General features: G+C 37.0%; 1 protein-coding gene across 2 annotated transcripts in view; it reads right to left on the bottom strand.

The window, feature by feature from the left end:
• CACNA1D (calcium voltage-gated channel subunit alpha1 D) overlaps positions 1-21,698 on the bottom strand; it is a 225,277-nt gene that overhangs the window by 118,878 nt on the left and 84,701 nt on the right. For both annotated transcript variants that reach the window (XM_070936968.1, XM_070936969.1), the window contains exons 4-7: positions 20,445-20,587; positions 16,976-17,128; positions 15,288-15,484; positions 3,697-3,800 (exon numbers count right to left, since the gene is read on the bottom strand). In XM_070936968.1, the coding sequence (XP_070793069.1) occupies positions 3,697-3,800; positions 15,288-15,484; positions 16,976-17,128; positions 20,445-20,587 (597 nt within the window). The remainder of the gene's footprint in view (positions 1-3,696; positions 3,801-15,287; positions 15,485-16,975; positions 17,129-20,444; positions 20,588-21,698) is intronic.

Raw genomic sequence — 21,698 nt, forward strand, 5'->3', positions numbered from 1 at the left:
AGCATTGTGCCCCAGTGTCTATTTCAGTGTATGGTCACCTAAGTGCCTACATAGGTTAATGAAATTTCCATCAAGAAAAACTTGCTACTGTTGGAAAATTATAATAATAAATGGAATGTGGTTCTTTCCTTCCACAACACTCAGGACAATTTGACAAAATATATTTTGTATTAAAATTGATCTGTTGGCTACAATTCTGCTTATGAACATTTTTTCTTTTTCTGATGCTTATAATACATGAAGCCCTAAAGGACTTGGGGCTTGTCTCTCTGAAAAAGAGCAAATTCTTCCCTCTGAGCTTACTGTTAAATTCTCTAATTCAAGGTGTTTGAGTCTGAAATATTAAAGAAAACTTCTCTGATTCATCACATAATGCTCTCTCTCTTACTCATTCACTGAGAGTCAAACTGAGTTACATTCAGGTTGGCTGTGTAAGTTGGTTATATATAATTGACTGGATAGTATATTTTAATGAAATTCTTATGTTATTCAACTTTACCTTATTCTCATTAGGAAAAGGTGTAAAGGAAATAAATTGTTTAAATACAATAATAAATTAAAATCAGTGCATCGAAACTATTTTATGAAAATGATGCCAGAAATTGTAAATCAAAGTTAACTAATATGCTGAAAGAAACAGAACTGCTTCTTTAACCATATTCTCTGAGATTAGGAATGAAGTATGTGATAAAAGACTAATCTTCAACTAATTGTCAAACTCGCAGCCTGCAGGCCGGATGCATCACCCATAGGCCATGCCCATCCCAGCTCTGTGAATGGGAAAAACGTCACAAAATGTCACGTGATGGCAATGTGATGCAGCAAGTTTGACAACCGTGCTTTAGGACATCTGGCCTTAAAACAATGGCCTTTTGGCCAATATCATTGAGTTTTAACCTTTTATTGTTCTGACTCACAGTGGGGTGGCTATTTTATAAAACAATCAATAAATTAATTATGTCTATATAATTAGAGGAATATAAAATTATATTCCTCTCTGTATTTAGTTCAAGTAGTAAGTAGTTCTCCAGATGTCACCCCTCCTCAATCTTTGTTACTGTATTCTTAAAGGATGATTTTCCATTTCCTACTCCAAGGATCAGCAACCTGTGGCTCTGGAGCCGCAAGTGGCTCTTTCACCCTTCTGCTGCAGCTCCCTGTCACTCAAAATATGTGTCACAACCATCAATGTGCGACACCCGCCAGCACACGATTTATTGAGCTTTCCAACCCCCGGTAGGCTAACCATGGATAAACCCAAGAAAAGAAAAGTTTCAGAAGAAAACAGAATGTTTAATTCAACTACATATGCTAGTTTTGTGGCCGCTCAAGAAATAGTCAGGCACGGGAAGGGTTTTGTGGCTCCCAGTGTTTTCTTTTCTGTGGGAAACGGGTCCAAATGGCTCTTTGAGTGTTTAAGGTTGCAGACCTCTGTCCTAGTCTATAGCCTGATTATTTCCTGATAGTCTTCCATCCAAGTATTATTTAAGCCCAACCCTCCTTAGCTTCAAAAATCAGGCAAAATCAGCCAGGTACCTGCTCTAATTGCTCACAAATGGTAATCAAAATAATGGGTCGCATTCTGTTTAACAGTGAATGTCTGTTTCCCAGTTGTGACTTCAGCGGTAGTTGCAGGATAAGGCAGAGAAAAAAGAGTATGTGCTTTATGGTACATGGTGCAACCACTATTTTTGGTTTATGTTTTTTATGATTTTATACTACAAGCAATTTTCCATATGTTAATACACAAGCACTACCTTGAGCCAGTTACTCTCTCTCAGCCCTAGGAAAGAGAATGCAAAGGCAGACCATTTCTGAAATGACTGCCCAGAAAAATGCAAGACTTGCACAGGCAATTGCCAGAAGCCAAAACTGATATGGAAGCACCTACACTAAACCACAGACCCAGAGGATGTGAAAAGCTCACTGATTCGGAAACAGAATGTTTTAAAGAACTTCAAAATGGTCTGTTCCCCTCTGGAATGATATGGTCTCTTCCAAAGGGCATATCTTCAACTTAGAGGGCATTTGATGTCTCTTGGGCAGGTTCTATCTCTAAAATAGAATATTTTTGGTTTAACATACAGGGGGGAAAAATTCCCAGTTAACTTAAACTGATTCTATTTTGGAGGAATTATTTCTGGAAATTGTTATATGGCTTTTAGAAAAGATGTTCTAGAGGAGATTCAACATGGACTGGAAGGAGAATGAAATGTTCAGGGGTTTTCTAGAATGTTCCATTTCGCACCTGACAGGCAATCTGCCAGTATTCCAGGTTCTTTTTTCAGTACAGGAAAGAAACCTTCTGGAACACATGATGGTGAGATGACAACCTTTCCCTTTGGCAATGATGAAATGGCTTGCACTGATAAATTGTTGTGTTTTTTACAACTGACAGCAAAGGAAGCTATTTATACTATTCCCTAGATTAAATTTCATATCTTTAGACAGGATGTTCCTCTCAATGTTGTGGGAGCAGCAAACACATAGAAAAACCAAACAATAGGCACAAAGAGAAATAAAAATGAAGTGCCTACTAAACTATGTCTTATAGATGATGTACATCACGGGTGTCAAACTCGCAGCGTCACGTTGCCATTACATGATGTTTTGTGACGTTTTTCACCTTCACAGACTTGGGGTGGGTGTGGCCTGTGCATGACGCATCCGGCCTGCAGGCCACCAGTTTGACACCCCTGATTTACATGAAAAGCCTGTGTGCTAATGTGAATGTTGCATTGGTGTAGGTAACAGGAAACAACAGCATTATCCATATTTAAAAATACTACTTACACAGGTGGTTTAGAGTACTCATATCTACAAGGAGCGCAGTAGTGTAATAATGGCAATGTTAGTTCTTCACTGAATTGAAGGAGCTGACAAGCATTGTAAATGTGTCACAGGCAAGTACAATGATAAAATTCAGGCAACTGGAAAAGCAAACATTCATAAAATGGCATACCAATCCAAGGTACATGCAGAAAAGCCAGCAGTGTGAAATTTTAAACAAACGCACAAACCATTTTACACACTGTGGTGTGAAATGCAAATTTAAGTTAACGGCTTACCCACTAAGTACACCAAGTACCAGGTTAAGTACGAAAAATGAGCCCAGAATGATAAGACTAACAAAATAGATCCATGGCCACTCACATCCTATTGCATCATTTACCTGTAAAATGTAAGGAAATACATTATGATTCAGCCGTTCACTATATAGCAGAGTCCTTTCACAATTGACAGATCACATAGGTATTCAGTGTATTAGCACCATCTGCTCTTTTTAGCAACACACTACTTCATCATTTACCAGATTTACCAGCACTTACTCATGATGTGTACAATTTCACTGATTTAGTCATGAAAATTACACAACTTTTTCCTTATACCTGTGGAAATATACAATTCTAAAAGGGTTGGCAGCTTGTTTTATTTGTACTGACCTCTAAGTCACCAATTAATTTCTATTAAACTGTATTTTTCATACCTAATGCTATACTTACATTTAAATTGATTTATTGGGATTTTCTTTGTTTTTAGAAAATGGATTTGGTCTTCAGGAAGCTCTGGTCCACCATGTTTTAATTTGGAAATCTTATTCCCAATTCTTTTGATTCAATTTCCATAGTCTACCTATGTGTTCATGGCAACTGAAATATGGACTCTGCTTCTAGGATGAAAAAGGTGTGTGCTTACCCGCTCAATACACCGAGAACAAGATTTAGAACGAAAAATGACCCAAAGATGACGAGACTGACAAAATACACCCATGGCAATTCAAATCCCATAGCATCATTCATCTGTAAAAAATAAGATGACCTTGTAGAAACATTTGCTTCCATTTGCAATGATGATCAGCTGGTGACCAAAACACATGCATGTGAAATAAATACAGTCACTTTTATAAGTACCAGACAGAAGGGGAAAAGAAGATTAAAACACCCATCATTTTCTCGTTACTTCAGATGTATATTTAGAAACATCAGGGGGAAATATGAAAGCACCAAAGCTCCATACATCTTATATAATAAATTTTTACATGCAAAAATGAATAGACAGAACTGAGTAGCGATATATATGTCACATCAGTGCAATGACACCACTGAATCCAATTTATTTATGAAGTTTCAGTATTCCAGTCCTTTCTGTTTTCTGTGCATCAATTCAAAACCTCTCCCCCCCCTCTCTCTCTCTCTCTCTCACACACACACACACACACACACACACACACACAAACAAATACTGTTCAAAGGAGAGATCAGAAGATAATGTGGACAGTTTTGTTGTTGTGTCAAAATGTTATCATTCTACAACCAATTCTCTTTTAATTTGCAAAGATGTATTGTGGAAAACCAAGCACAGAAATTTAAAAAGATTACGAAATGCGGTTTTATAAATAACTCCTCAAAAACCTGACTGTATATTCAGATAAATGAGTACAGTATTTAAATTTAATAGTCAGAAACACATTTGTGAAAAGTAAATTGTATGAAATAGATAATTCATCAGGATTATGAATTGTTGATGTTATGCTGACCATTTCGTATAATTGAGGTTTAGATGATAATAACAGAAAGTAACATTGTTAGAATATGTGCATAGATGTTTAAAAGTTCTAAGACAGTTCTTGCTATTACAATAGCAAGGAAAGAAAAAAAATTATATACATTTAGGATAGGACACTGAAAGTAACCTTAATTTAGTTTTAGGACTAAGTCCAAAATCTGATCAGTTCCCCAATTCCCACATAACTTTGCATCTGTTTTTAAAAAGCATACATACATACATATACAGTATAAATGCATACAAACATACCAGTAGTGGTTTCAAATCCCGTCGCTACTGGTTTGTTTGTGGATGTGTGCATGCATAAGCGCGCACGCAACGCTTCTGCGCATGCGCACAGAAGTCTGGGTGGGTGGGTGGCGCCTCCCACCGCCGCTGCCGGTTCTCCCGATCTGGGGTGAACCGGTAGCAACCCTCCATTGAAACATACACATGCTAGGAAGAAAACACATTTGGGGGGATGGGAGTGGTCCATACGAAAGAGCACTTTGTTTTTTGGGTATGCTGAGGAAAGAAAAAAAAGGTTCAGAAGTACAATAACTCAGATTTCAAAAAGCAGAAAGAGAAAAATAGATGGAAACACGGCAAGGGTAAGAGAAAGCTTTTATTAATATCCTAAAATATGTTAATGTAATAAAAAAAATTACATGTTAGGAAACATTTTTAAAAGCCTCGCTTTTCCTCTTTCTCAGGAAGGATGCAAGGAACCATAGTATTGTTTCTACAGACTTGCTATCTGCAGGAAAAATATTCATGGTTAAAAAAGTACTTTTAAAGTTTTGCTTTTCGTTTAACTGATTTTCTAATGACATTTCATTAAAAGCAAAGAATCATGGAATCACAGGGCTGGAAAGGTCCTTGGAAATCTACTAGTCTAAACCCCTGCTCAAGGCAGGAGACCTTATTGCCTCCCAGACAAATTTCTCCTTAGTTCCAGATTGGATATCTCTTTAATGCTCTTTCATCCGTTATTTCTGGTCCTGCCCTCAGGTGCTTTGGAGAAAAAAATCTATCCCCTTTTCTCTGACAGCCTCTCAAGTACTGGAAAACAGCTATCGTGTCACCCCTAATTCTTCTCTTCATTAGGCTAGATATACCTAGTTCCTATAAATGTTCATCATACAGTTTAGCCTCCAGATCCCTTATCATCTTTATTGTTCTTCCCTGCACTCTTTCTAGGGTCTCAGCATCTTTTTTAAATATGGCAATCAGAACTGGATGTAGTATTCCAAGCATGGCCTACTAGTATAGTATACAGTCGTACTCTCATGTCTCATGATCTTGATGATATCCCTCTGTTGATGCAGCCTAAGACTGCATTGGCTTTTTTGGCAGCTGCAGCACACTGCTAGCTCATACTCAAGTGACAGTCCACTAGAACTCCTAGATCTCTTTCGCAGTTATGACTGTTGAACCAGTTACCACCTATTCTATACCTGTGCATTGGGTTTTCATGGCCTAGATGTAGGATCTTGCTTTCCTCACCATTGAACTGCATCTTGTTGGTTAGGGCCCAATGCTCAAGTCTGCCAAGATCCTTCTGAATCCTGAATCTACTGAATTTTTCTGTGTATAAGACACCCCCATGTATAAGACTCCCCCCCCCATGTTTCATGTAGTTTCTTGTAGTAAGCACACTAAGCCATCACTGTTCAGAAGCCATCTTGTTAGAGTGAGTAATACAAGAAGAACTGGAAATGCATCACAGGAACAATAGAGATGAAACCTAGAGTGGCAATGTGATTCAGGAAACAACTACAATAGGAAGGAATGATAGAGCTGCATATAAGATAGAGGCTCATCCGGCATGTGCAGCCTTCTCCTCGGCCTCTTGTGTATAAGATGCACTTCAATTTTCAAGTAAATATTTTTAAGAAAATGTACATGGAAAAATATGGTATTGTCCAAAGTGTTGGCGATTCTCCCCAGCTTGTTGTCATCTGCAGATTTGTGTGTGTCATTCTCAAGATCCTTTCTTATGTCAGTAAGAAATTTATGTCAATAAATTATCAATAAAAATTGTTTTCATTCAAATGCAATTTCTCCTTTGGTTGGGGGGGGGAGATCTATCATTGTCTCATCACACAACTGCATACTGAATGGAGGTTTTGACTGGCTTCATACTAGTGCTAGGAAGAGAATTTAGCCCATGTGATTTTGTATTAGTTCTCATTCAATCTGATGAAAGAGAGTTTCCTTTGAAAGAAATTCAGAACTTAGAATGAACTTAGACATTCTATTCTCCTTTCAAATTTCTTTCAAAGGAGAACTGAATTTCTAAGTTCATTCTAAGTTCTGAATTCATTCATCACATTTATAGCCTTCCTTTTATTCAGGAGCTCAAAACAGCATGCCTAGCACTATGTCCTTCTATTTTCCACACAATACCAACTCTGTGAGGTAGACTAGACTGAGAGAGATGGACTAGTCCAAAGTCATTCCGTGAACTTCCATGAGGCTGACGATGGCTTAGACCCCAGGTGTTACTGCGTTGAACTCAACACCTCAACTACTACACCGTAGTCCCTCTTTTAGGCCTTGGAAATATAGTTATTTTGCACAACTTTTTTTTTTATTTTTAATTTGATTTATATGCTGTCCTTCTCCGGAGACTCAGGGCAGCTTACAATGCGTTAAGCAATAGCCTTCATACTTTTGTATATTTATACAAAGTCAGCTTATTGCCCCCACGAACTGGGTCCTCAACATGCTAAACAAGAACAAAACAGAGTTGAATATTTTGTGAAAATCCCACTATCATGTTAAGATGTAATATATTTATTTTGGCCCCAGCATGTTATAAAAGTACTTCAACTATATTTTCTTAACCCAGAATTAATATTTAGTTAATTATATCATGCTAACCTACAGATAGATTGCTTGGTTTTGGGTTTGTATGTTGTGAGTTAAGACAACCATACTTTAATGCCATGAATATAACAAGTATGTTCATTTTATCATTTAAGAAGGTGAAGCCTTGTCATCTTATGCTTTATTTGCCCTCATTCCATCACCCAAATCTCTTTTATCCTAGTCTGGATCTAGTAGTGAATGTGAGCTAGGCTACAACAAGTAACGATGCTAGATGGGGGTAGAAGACAGGAAGACTCAGATCCTATTTGCAGCTCTAACTTCTGATCAGAGAAGAAAAGAGAAAGAAAGATGCATATTCACCTCCCTGGAAGAAGTAACTTTTATAGACTGGAGATTAAATAAATGAACCTTTCCCTTTTGCTTGTAAAAAGAGACAAAATACGTTTCACTTGCCTTTAATTCTAGAGAATATCTCATTACTTCATATGCAGTAGTGGACTAAATCAGATTGATTAAGACCAACCAATAAGCATTTGTGTTCTGTCTCCCTTCTGTCTCTTACCAGACAAATTATCTTAAATTCCTTTGATTATTTGGAATAAGGTCAATTTCTGTCCAATACTTCTATCCCAGTATTGCAATATTTAGAGCTGCGTAAGAGATGCCTACAGTATTCTTACTATAGTATAGCGCTAGTATTTGAGATCTACCAAGACTTTTAAGAATTGTAGACTGTGTGGTAAGAGAGCCAGCTGAAAATATTGTTTTTCAACACTAGAAAATGAAATCTACAGCTGATTTGCAGAAAAGGAGTATTAATATGTGCTGCTGTGAGTAAATCCCACTATATTTCTGACTAAACATTAATCTTCAACAATTCTCTTGGAACTAACTGCTCTTTCCTGATTCTTTCTGTCAGCAGGAGCAGATGAAAATCCAGAAAGGCTTATTCAATCTTATGCTCCTGGTTTGTTAAGAAAGGATCAAGTCAGAGATCCTGGTTAGCTTTTCCCACAGTAGGAGGAGGCAGTGTATGCTATTCACACAACTATATGCCAACTTTATTCATTTCAACTATTGCTATATGTTTTAAGTTAAATTGGCTTTAACAATTTTTATTGTTATGAAGACATTGATATTTCACAGCAATTGAAATAAAGAGGAATAAAATAAGTATTTCTGGTTGCTTTAAGCTTCTTGGGAAATACATTCAATCTTTGTTAGCTTTCTGGAAGGCTTTTAAAACATATTTTTTGTCACCCGCCTTGCAGATCCCAAGGAGAGTCTGCAAGATGACCATATGAGATTAAGTGAGGTTTGTTCTCCCACAATCTTCGGTTTTATCTGTTTACTTTTTTATTTTACTTATTTTTGACTGTTTGTGGATTGTTATGGAATGTTTAACTACTGTTATACTGCATGCCCCCAGTGTCACATGTCTGTGAGATTGGCAGCTGTATAAATAAATGAATAATTCTAAATGAATAAATAATCAACAGATTAATACACCAATTTCATCAATTAATACAGTACATGTCCACTGAGAAGTAAATACCATTTACTTCAATGGACCCTTCTCTTATACATAGAGATACACCCTAAGTATCTCTCCATTTTAGTCCTTTTAAATACTGTACCTGTTACATGTCTTAAAATTTTGGATGTAGTGCGTGTGTGTGTCACATAATATTTTAATTGGCCTTTAATATACTGGACATTTTATCAGCATCTAGAATAGCCTTGAGAATCAGGATTTTCTGAAACAGCGCAAGCTGTTCTAATAGGCTTTGATGTCTGAATAATAGGTCAACCAACCCTTGAACGCAGACTTCTAAGTGCCTGGCCAGAATGACATACAGTTTTTCAAAACCTTGCTGATTTCAAAGGCTCTGCTCTAAGGTCTTAGAGGCGCATATATCAAACAGGCTTAAAAGGGAATGCTTTTCAAAGCTAACAGCTTACTCACAGCTTATCTGTCAGAAAAACTGTCCTATGTTCTTCCCTGTGTTCTCTGGATTTCAAAACACAAACACACCACAATCTGTCTCTTATCTACATCCTATATGTCAAGTGCATTGAGGGAAGATATAATTGCTACAAGAATCACAACACTGGCATTGCATACTTTTCATTTGGAATTTAATATAACAAAAAATAAATAAATCCCAAGAGTTCTTAGAATAATTGTTATGCCTTTGTGTTATGCCCATTTACTCCTAAAATAATACGTAAAGATAAAATAATTTGTCAAGTGTATAAAATGGGCCTTTGGCCTTGTTGATTTCCTTAGAAGTCAGGATCATAAAATAGGCATTCTGACTGAAGTGAACATTAAGGTAGGATCTGCTGTTCAAACTAGACACTAAAAAGAACCTTCCTGCTTAGTGATGGTTTCAAGGGTATTTATATGTGTATGGTAATTTGTTTAGTGCCTCAACTGGACCATCAGCAGTTTGCAGATATTAATAATGCATAAATCTCCATATTAGTGGGGATTAGGTTCAAGTTCTACATGACCATAGAGCTCACTAGAAGGCTGTAGAACATTTGCATTTTCATCCAAGCTACGTCTCATATTTTTTATGAGAACACAATGGAAGGATTCCCAGGTTTCTTATCTTGAGCTCCTTAAGGAAAAATTTGGATATAAATAAAATAAGTGACTAAAGAACTAGGAGTCAATGAGATGAACACACCAGTATTTATGTCATTTATATTATACTAAGATTCTTTGGACTTTTGTTTTCTTGTCCTCCACAATTATTTAATATATTCCCTATGTCTTCTTATCTATAATTCCCAAAACCAATAGCATAAGTGGTATTAGTTGGGTTAATTATATATGGTAGTTGCCAGAAATTGGGGAACTGTAAACGCAGGATTGTTTGACCAAAACCATTACAATTATGTCACATTGCTGAACATTCAATTAATTATTGCCTAATATACATTGTATTTGAATTATGAAGGATCCAGATGTAGAAAAGATGCTCTTCTACAGAACCAAAACACTAACCATTACAAATTGGGAAAACATTAACAAAGAGCTAGATTTGAATCTAGATACCTTCCAAAGAATTCACATTGATTTTTATACTCCTAATCAGTTATGACAATCCATGTCATCGGTTGCATATAAGTGTTATTTTTATTCTGTGACATACATAGGGTTAAATATGTAATTATAAATAATTTATAGAAAGTTTTAAATAATTAAGAGACAGATTTGTTTATAAATATTACATAAAGTCACAATGACAGGTTGTTACAAACAACACTCAGATCAAATTACCTAGTTACCTATTGAACTCTGAAACCAGTCTCTAAGAATCAGACATGACTGAACAGATTTTTTTTTTATTAAAAAAACCACTCATTAAACCATATCCAGGGCTTTCTGCACAATGCAAACAACTGTAGCAGCTAGAATAAACAAAGACTCATCTTTTCACATAGACTCAGCTGTAATGTGTCCTTCAATTATTGCTAAAAACTATTGATTAAAAGCAGTGAGTATAAATTTTAAAAAGGGAAATTCTATACAAAATGATCACACCATAAAACATGAGTCTAGGATAGCCCAAAGCAGTCTGGATGACCACGAAGTGGCAGCAAATGGCTATAGTTTTCTATATTATTTTTGTTGCCATCCAGTAATTGACTGGATTTTTTTTTTATTTTTATTTTTTTGCAGCCTAGATATGGTAGCTATAATCATGGTGTAAACAAACTTAGTCATTTGTGATACGTTCTACAATCAAAACCAGATTAGCTACAAAACTCCTGAAGTCTTTAAAATAATCAAAGTTTACAGTGTTAAATCCATACAAATCAAGATGGTTCAAAAATATTCATTTATTTAGTTGTCAGATTTATACCCTGCCTTTCTTCCAGAAGTGCAAGGTGACACACATAACATTCTTTCCTCCATCTTTTTCTATGCAACCACATCCTTGCTGAGAGACAGTGATTGGTCAAAAGTTTCTGAGTTTCTATGGCTGATGGTGGACAAGAATCTGCTCTCTCTGATTCACATTCAACTGCTTAAGCACTACATCTCACTACGGTAGTTCTTTTATAGTGAGAAAAATGTCTTTCAAACCATCTTCTGGAGATATGTAGAAAATTCTTACAAGTGAATACTTTTATACTTTTCTTACACTCTCTGTTAGGTACTGTACATCATAAAACCAAAACCACAAAGAACTGTGGCGATTAAATTTTGTTCTGTTGGGATAGGTATTCCATGTAAAGCAGATTCAGATAATTACTCTCCATGTGAGATCCTCATGGTACATGGTTCATTTAAAACTCTTGACATTTAACCAGCATGCTTCAAAGTTCTTTTCTAAGAGAAGCACTTATTAATGGATTCTCCTTCTCTGGATGTGATCAAGTGGAAACCAGACAGCCATCTACTGGACATGAAATTTATATTTCTGTCGTAAACAGATGGTTGGACTCAGTGGCCTAAATGGCTTCTTCCAGCTTTAGCATTCTAATAGTTTCATCTGGTAATGTTCTCCACAAATCTGAACCTTAATAATACAAACTTCACTCATTTTCCCCTCTTTTCCTTACCACTACAGTTTTATTTTTGATTCTGTAGTTTGTAAAGAGATAGCTGAACATTTTTCTTGGATAGAATTTTAGATAGGAAACCATCTAGAAACATTTTGTCTTAGGTAGCAAAGGAATAATTTGCAAAGGAGTTCTCAATCCTCTTTGAAATGCATTATCAATTATTCCTTTGCTTGGGTTGCAATGGTTTCCATAAGAGAACTTCGCATTGGTCAGATGCCATCTTGTGCTTTGCATCACACTTTAAGAAGGATTCTGACTAACTCATAAAGAACTCAGAGAATGATAGAAAGAATGGTCAGGGAGTAGGAATTAAGCCCTATATAAGGAAAGTGAAGGAACCTGAAATGTTTAGCCTTGAAAAAAGAAGAAGGATAAGACAGTATATTTCAAATGCTTGAAACGATGGCAGCCAGATTAAAGGCCTGACCTCTACTGATCAAGTGCAGGACACAGAATAATGGATTTAAATTGCAGGAAGGCTGCTCAGTTTGGATTGAATGTTAGAACAGAACCTCCTAACGATTACTGTAACTTGGTAGTGGAAACATCTCAATGTTTCTGGTTAATTGGCGAGAGTATTATGAAGAGATGGCCATCCATTTATTTCTTCTCATACAAGGGCCCTTTTGCTGATACGGCAAATAGGACTGTATTGTGGTGACTTCAGGGGGGCATTGTAATTGTGCAGTATACACAAATAGAGTGTATCACCCATATAGTAATGTGAAATATTTAAAAAGCTTATAATTAAATGGCAGCGACAGACAAGAATAGCATCTTTGTCTATTGTTTTTGTTGCTGAATATGTAAACACAGAATAGTTATTTTCTGTTTCCATGGGTGGCAGAAGCTACTTTAGGAATTAGTCCCACGTGGGAGATATTATGGTAATTAAATCCCTGTTGGTTGTAGACACACTTAATATTAATGGAGTTCTTCTGCCACCTTCAGTAGGAAGCAGCCTTTAGTTGAGGAAATAACTCTTTGTCCATCACAGTGGTTAAAATCATTACAATGTTTGACATTGCAAACATTTAAAAAGTTGCCTGAGGGAGGAGTGTGGTATATACTCCAAGTATTTGTAAGCCTTCTAAGGCATGACATTATGTTCAGATAATTTTCAAAATAATTTTCAAAATCATACAAGGCCAAACATGATATAAGACAGTTTTATATATAAAAAAATAGATCTGGAACCGCAGGAAGGTCAGTAGGGATTTTTTTACAAACTCCCCCCCCCCTTTTTTTTTTTAAAAAAAAATAAGGATAACAAAAAATACTTTCCTGCTCAAATTTATGTGCTAAAATAAACAAAATTGAACTAACAAATTTTGTGCAAGCGCTATTGAATTTTGATATTCAAAAAGAAATTCCAGGGTCCAGAATAATTTCAATCACCTGAACCAGTTTTCAGATTAGGTAGAATATGTATCTGTCTGTAATATCTGGACCAGAGGTGGGTTTCAACAGGTTCTGACCAGTTCTGGAGAACCGGTAGTGGAAATTTTGAGTAGTTTGTAGAACCGGTAGTAAAAATTCTGACTAGCCCCGCCCAGGGGTGAAATGTAAAATTTGTTACTACCGGTTCTGTGGGCGTGGCTTGGGGGGGTAATGTGATTGGGTGGGCGTGGCCAACTTTTTTTTTTTAATTTTAACTTTTCAAAGCATTTTTTTCTGCAAATGCAAAAAAATGCTTTGAAAAGCCTCTGCCGATCAGGAATACAGCTGGGATTGTCAGAGCCTTTTCAAAGCATTTTTTAAACCACCTCTTACGCTGAAGAGGTTGCAGAAAAAAATGCTTTGAAAGTCTCTCTGACGATCCCAGCTGAGTTGCCTGATCATCAGAGACTTTTCAAAGCATTTTTTTTAACCACCTCTTCCACTGAAGAGGTTGCAGAAAAAAATGCTTTAAAAGTCTCTCTGATGATCCCAGCTGAGTTGCCTGATTGTTTTAAAAAATGCTTTGAAAAGTCTCTCTGACGATCAGGCAACCACCTCTTCCCCGAAGAGGTTGCAGAAAAAAATGCTTTGAAAAGCCTCTGAGATCCCAGCTGAGCCACGCAATCATCAGAGATTTTTTTTTTTTTACTTTTAAAAGCATTTTTTTGGTGGAAGAAGTTGTAGAAAAAATGCTTTTAAAAGTAAAAAAAAAAAAAAGCCTGATGATCCTGCGGCTCAGCTGGGCATGGTTGGGGGGGGGGGGCTGCAGGGATTTTTGCTACCGGTTCTCCGAACCACCCGCTGCCATAGTTACCGGATCAGCTACCATTTCACCCCTGGCCCTGCCCCAATCTATTCTCTGCCTCCCGAGTCCCAGCTGATCAGGAGGATTTTGCAGTAACCTTCCTCTGGATTGGGGAGGGAATGGAGATTTTACAGTATCCTTCCCCTGCAGTAAGGTGGGAATGGAGATTTTACAGTATCCTTCCCCTGCCATGCCCACCAAGCCATGCCACGCCCACCAAGCCACACCCACAGAACCGGTAGTAAAAAAATTTGAAACCCACCACTAATCTGGACCCAAAATCTTTGCCTACTATCTGATAAAAATGGCTACAGCTTGCATCTAGTTCTATTTCAGATAATGAAATGACATTAATATTACTTCCCACGTATTTTCCAATTTAATCACAACAAACATTGCAATTTGGTAGCATTTTAGAGAAGTATCAGGTCAGCCATCCCTATTGTAAAGGACTGGAATCACTTTTAATATTTAGATCTAGGCTGCAATCCTTAAACACATTTACTGTATAGGAAAATGGGAATACTTCTGCGTAAAAAGGCATAGAATAGTGCTATTGATATTTTTACTACTTCAATACATAATAAAAAAAGTATTTGTAGCCATCCAGATGTTGCAGAGCTACAACTCTCATTAAGAATGACAGGAAGTGTAATATGTTTCATTATCATAGGATAAGGAAGTTGAAGAAGGAGATAATTTAGTCACTGCTTTTAATTATATTTTATATGCTCAATACTTGCCAAATAGAATAAAACTAAAAAAAAAAAGGTTATTTTTGAAAGCATGTTGACATGGAATTGTAAATATTTTTAATACAAAAATCTCAAAGTGCTTAAAAATAATCAGATACAAAGACTTTCACAAAACTGGACATCTTGACATCATACTGTTGGAAAACATACTGTTGGAAAACCTAGAAACACAAGATTTTTAAAATTGTCCATACTGTTTTAACCCAAGTAATCCAAGAAAAGTGAGCTGCAGCTATTTACCTGAGTGGCTCAGAATTACAAAATAATCCCAGAACTCTTATTTTAGATGAAATGTTTTCAAATACACAAAAAACACCACTTACCCAGTATAGCACATCTGTCCATCCTTCCATGGTTATACACTGGAATACCGTTAACATTGCATAACCAAAATTATCAAAGTTTGTTATGCCTCCATTTGGTCCAGGCCAACCGCCCTTACATTCAGTGCCATTTTGGGGACACTGACGTCCACTCCCTGAGAATGCACAAGGTGCAGGTTCCTCTTCAACTAATATTTCTAAAAGTGAATAAAAATATTTCAGGTTGAGCAGTCTTCAGCCTCTGGCTCAGAAAAAAATCACAGCAGTCACAAGGATCATGTGTCTGAATGAACATTAAAAGTTTCATCTCATGAGACCTTGAATATTGGTTATCTAAATTATTCTTCAAACAAGCTTACTCATGTATATGCTGTCATCTATCTGGGGAGGTTTCTTTGTGAACTAAACTATACAAAGAGATACATACTGCAATTCCAGAGTTTTCACATCTGATGCTACAATGCAGTGGTGGGTTGCCCCCGGTTCGCACCAGTTCTATAGAATCAGTAGTAAAACCGGTGGGAGGCTCCGCCCACTGACCCTGAAGTCATGAAAATGCTTCTGCACACGGCCCCGTTGCGAACTGGTAGTAAAGGTAAGTAGAACCCACCACTGCTACAATGATATGAGAGTTTAACCTTGATGAAAAATGGCCTTGAAGATACAGTGTGTGTGTGTGTGTGTGTGTGTGTGTGTGTGTGTGTGTGTGTGTATACATTCCTATTATCCTATTAAGAATGTATGTACACATTCCTATATACTAATGTGTACTTACCAGTCTTGACTTTCTAATAAAAATCAGGTAGAATGGTACTTTACAAAAAAAAGTATTATATTAATTAATATGAAATATTATATCCCATCTTTCTAATGAGGTCATCCCTTTTTAGATTTATTTTTTATACATATAAAATATATTTTATATTACATGCCAATAGAAAAGAAATCATACAGGGATTAACAATTACGGATTTTCTTCAAAAAATAAGGAAAAATATGTTTTCATCCATTTAAGAATAGTAAAACTGTGCCTGGTCCCAGAATCATGTTTCCTATGGTATTTTCTTATTTAACACTACATTGCTATATATTAATAATACCTAAATCTAAGTCAGCAGATTTCTATTTTGAACTTTGAATCACTTCTTTGTGAAATTGTCAGAACTAATTAACCATTAAGAATGAATTTTAAGCAGTTATATTCTTTTTGAAAACCTAAAGATACAGAATCAGCCTCTGAGAGAATATCCTTTTTCAGGTTACATTAATGGAAAACCCTTCATAATATCACCAGACTCCCCATCATTATTAATCATCTAGTGCTAATTTTCACTTTTAGGTAGCAGGACCCAGCCTCAGTCCTACGGTAGTATTTTATTGTACCCTAGCTAGATCTGAAAACCAGTTACCAATGGTTTTAACATTTTCTCACTATTTTGTTCTTATGTAGAGAACTTGAACCGATAATTTTTACTGCAAATGTCACATTGAGTGATGCAGAAAGCCGTAGATGTCTCCCATGCAGAGGGAGACAGGGAGGATATAATTCTGACCCCATTAAATCTGATTTTTCAGAAAAAAGCAATATGTAATCTGTATTTATTTGGTGAGAACTATTACAGCTTTCAACCAATGGTTTCGGATACCACTGTTCAATTCCAGTTAAAAGGAACAATTGCTTTACTCACCTGAATCTTCAAAATAACACGATTTGTGCATTTTTCCAATAAAAAGTTCCAATCCTATAATAGCATAGATTATGATTACAAATAATACCAAAAGGGCAATATGGAGCAAGGGGACCATGGCTTTTATAATTGAATTCAGGACAACTTGTAAACCTGTAAGATAAAGAGCACTGGTTATACTGTTTTGGTTTTTTGTAGTTACCAAGAACAAATGCAAAAACACAAGTAGGCATCAGGACTAAAACTGCTGCCACCCCCTCCTATTTTTAGCACAGCCTTTACAACCTGGGGCACTGCATTAATATTGGACTACGTTTCTGACTCTCTTGCATGATTGTACCGGGGGTGGGAGACAGCACAGATAAAATAAAATAACCGTGCAGATACACAATACTTTAAGATGCATTTGAGCATAATACAAGCTCTCATTTTGTTAAGGGAAGGAAAAAGAGCTAACTCTTATTTGAACCGAGATTTGTATACGTACAAAATTAGAGATATCAATCTGCTGCCAATGAGAATTTTACATCTTACTAAGTCTTTTTCTCCATTTATGGACTATCTCTGACAATTGCTTGATCCTCCATTGAAGTGATTTTCCTGAACCACATCAATTGCCATCATTTCCATGGCAACAGATTATAGTGTGATAAACATAGCATTATGACCTTGCGTATGGATGAAATATTAAAAGCAAAGAGATTAAAAGAACAGATGCTTCATTCAACCAGAAATATTCTCAGAGAGAGAAAGAAAAGAAAAGAAAAAAAGAAAAGAAAAGAAAAGAAAAAAGAAAAGAAAAGAAAAGAAAAGAAAGACAACGAATGTTTGTGAAATGTTATATAAAGGATTACATGTACAGTAAATCCACCTGTTATTTTGTTGAACTAGATATTCCAGTAGCCTTCCTGCACACAATAGACCCACTCTCATTAGTTAGGGCCACAGTTTAATAGGGTACAAATTGATTTTTTTAAAAACAAACTATTAGTACCTTAGAAACTTTTTGGAAATTCTAAAAAAAGGCCATGAAAGGAGATAAGTGATTTTGTATAGCCAACATGTTGGGCACAGCCTCAAGTGTAACTCCGCTGAAGCATAACAATTACTTCGCTCATCTGCATATATTGGTCGCGTTCACAATCATACTGCAGGCCATTTTTGGACTTTCACCTGAAACATTAGGTGAACCTAGTCACTGCCGACTGCAAGATATATTGCATTACTTTATCTCTATGCTAACACAGCCATAATTGTCGTACCCAGTAAACTATGTTTAAGTAAATCATGGCTTATCAGAACATATTGACACAGATAGGATTATGTGCCATGGTCAGACTTGTTACACAGAGCAGATGAATTATTTCTATAACACAGAATGTTTAAAAACTGTTGCTCAGAAGACTAACATTGTATGTTAGTCACATTATATGAAAGTGGAAAACAAAGCAATCTAACTCACACACTGCCGACATTACCTTATTGACTTAATTTCTTGATACAAATAGTATTACCTTCTAGAAGGCATTACCTTCTAGAAATACTTTAAGGGCCTAATGGAAGTAAGTTACATATGTGAGAGCCACTAAAGCTGGCAGCTGTGCATTCGGTTCTCTTTAAAATTTACTTGAATTTATCTATATCATGGGTGTCAAACTCCCAGGCCATGGGCCGGATGCATCACACGCTGGCCACGCCCATGCCCAGTTTAGCGAAGGGGGAAAAAGTCCCGATACATCACAACGAAGACATGACATGTCATGTCCCCGTTGGAGTCTGAATCTAAGACAGAAGATGAACAGCTGAGAGAGAGCGGGAGAGAGGCTCTGTTGGCTGTGGAGGAAACTGGGGAAGAGCAAAGTCAGGCTGGGCAGAGCAGGGGAGAGATAGAACAAGGGAGAGGGAGTTCAGATGAAGACCAAGGCCCACCCCCTCCTCATCCTATGGCACACAGGGAAGAATGCAAAAGAGAGCAACGTGGGTTGCGTGGCTTATGAGGAAGGAGAGGGCCCCGATTCCCTTTACAAGGCACACCTGGGGATGGAGTTTAACGGAGAGGCAGTTGGGAGAAGCATTTGTCAGGAACAAATGCTGAATTCATCTAGTGTTGAAAGTTGTGGCCTGCATTCCTGGCATTCCTCCTGACTATTTGAATTAGTGTTGTGCTTCTGTTTGCTTATCTTGTCTTGCTGGAATTATTACCATGATGCTTCACTTCTGGGACTCATTATCTTGCCCTGCTGGAGTTATTGATTGCAGTCATTCTGCTTACAGTGTTTGGACTGGAGTATCTGCAGCCAGAAGCTGCTGCAGGTTTGTGCGAGAGCTTTTCTCCAGGCTGGAGTGTAAATGGGACATTGGGAGCAAAGTTGGTGCCAATAAAGAGACTCATTCCCATTCTCTGGCTGTGTTGCCTTTGTGCCATGCCCCGCGTCATCACACAACACGAGTTTGACACCCTTGATCTATATTCTAATTTCACATGCAGCGATGTCAGTGAATGATGTCATATAATATAATATTCTGACACTAGGTCACTGGGTGAGTTCTGCTAGACTCTTCTGAGGCAAACCATACATGAATCAACCAAATCTGTAATAGTGGTGAATATCTGTAGCTCAGGTGTAGGATGAGGGTGACCCCCGAGCTTGTGGGTTGGTTTCCAAACATTTCATTACCAGGCTAGGTAACTTCTTCAGTGGAGTTTAGGGGATATCAGTGTCAGTGTTCTTCTGTTTATAAGGGCTTTGTGTGGTAAGTCTTGTGATAGTGAGGTCACATCAGGAGGATAGAGTCCCATCAGGTCAGGGTCTTGTGATGGGTCAGGTATGGGTGTGTCAAGTGAGGGTCTTATGGTGGGTCTTGTGACCTGACTCATCACAAGACCCTCACTTGACACACCCACACCTGAAATACTTATAAACAGAAGAACAGTAACACTGACATCCCCTAAACTCCACTGATGATGTTACCGAGCCTGGTAACAAAACGTTTGGAAACCAACCCACAAGCTCGGAAAATGAACCTTCACCCTCAAATCTGTAATATTCCAGCTGTTTTCTACTTCAAAGTATTCAATTTTATTTTAGATTGCCTTGAGTGCTACAGAAAGGTATCCACCACCACAGCAGCACTAATAATAATGCCTTTTTTAGGGGCAGACCAATACATGCATAATATAACAGTTATTTTACTACCTAATGTGTAAATTATGGCCTAAACCATGAAACATAATAATCTAAACTCTTTTTGCTTGCTTTGTGGAGTTGAAATAGATCCGTATTCAACTTGAAATCTTAGTCTGGACTGTATCTAAATAATCTTATACCATGTCATCACATTTTACTGTACTGTACTCTACAGAGAAAGAGGAAGGAGAGGATATACCTCAGCCTGCAGAAAAGTTTATCAAAGTAACCTAGAGATGTTTTCGTTTGAATTCCCAATAATTAATGAAGTGGTGACTTACTGGGCACTCCTGATACAAGCCGGAGGGGTCTCAGGACACGAAAGGCCCTTAGAGCTTTTACATCAAAACCACCTGGTTTGCCACCGGAATGGCTACCCCCTTCTGTTTCTTTGGTTAATTGTTCCAAAATTACACTAAACAATCTGGGGAACAAGAAATAAAAGATTCCATATTGTTGTTACTATAACATAAGATAATAAGCTTTTTTTCATAAAGGAGGTTTAAATTTAGTGTAATTCAGAAGAACCTTTAATGACATGCATACTATACGTGTATTATGTAAAACCTAAAAGATCACCATTACAACATTAGAAGAACAGCCTTCACGGTTTAAAAAATAGCTTGGAGTAATTCAAATGCTTCCTCCTTGGAACTCAGGAAGAAGGTATCTTTCAGGAGTCAGGCCTAAAATGTCAAATTCAAATTCAGACTCACTACCACTATCCAATACATATTTCTTCATATTCAGACAGAAATGTGTTCATATCCAGATGTTGCAGTCAGCTTTATGCACACTTTTATATTTAACTATTGCTCACCTCTTGTGATAACCAGTGGCCAAGACAGACTGCTAGAGATACTGTTCAGTCATTACATTGGAATAGATTTATTTTGTCAGAAGATAGTTCAAGTGATTTATTTATTTATTATTTATAAGTCATATTTCTATGCCGCCCACTCTCCGAGGATTCTGGGCGGCTTACACCAAAGACAGTATACTAAATAGCACATTGCCCTCTAACAATCTGGGTCCTCATTTTACCCACCTCGGAAGGATGGAAGGCTGAGTCAACCTTGAGCCGGTGAGATTTGATCCGCTGATCTGCTGAACTAGCAGTCAGCTGAAGTAGCTGCAGTACTGCATTCTAACCACTGCACCACCTCGGATAAGTGATGCTTATCTTTTGGACTAGAGTTTCTACACATAACAATAATTCAAGCAATATCACTCAGAATGCAGCATAATATTTTAAATGTTTGCAAACTATTGGTGAGAGATTTGTTTCTTAATGGCTCCTCTTTTTTGCCACTTTCATTTAAATAATCTACATTAATTGTCTGAAAGAAAAAAAAAACTTACTAATTATTCTGATACAGTATTCCAAGACAAGTTTACTGGAATTATTTCTATCAAACAGAACTCTAATTATACCCATGTTTCCCCAAAAATAAGTCCCTGGCTTATATTTTTTTTGAACCCCAAAATAAGCACTTGGCCTTATTTTTGGGAAGGTCTTATTATTTTGGGGCGCA

Source organism: Pituophis catenifer, unplaced genomic scaffold (genome assembly GCF_029215685.1).
Source record: "Pituophis catenifer annectens isolate HBS135680 unplaced genomic scaffold, rPitCat1.0.hap2 SCAF_2, whole genome shotgun sequence".
In the NCBI taxonomy this organism is placed as follows: domain Eukaryota; kingdom Metazoa; phylum Chordata; class Lepidosauria; order Squamata; family Colubridae; genus Pituophis; species Pituophis catenifer.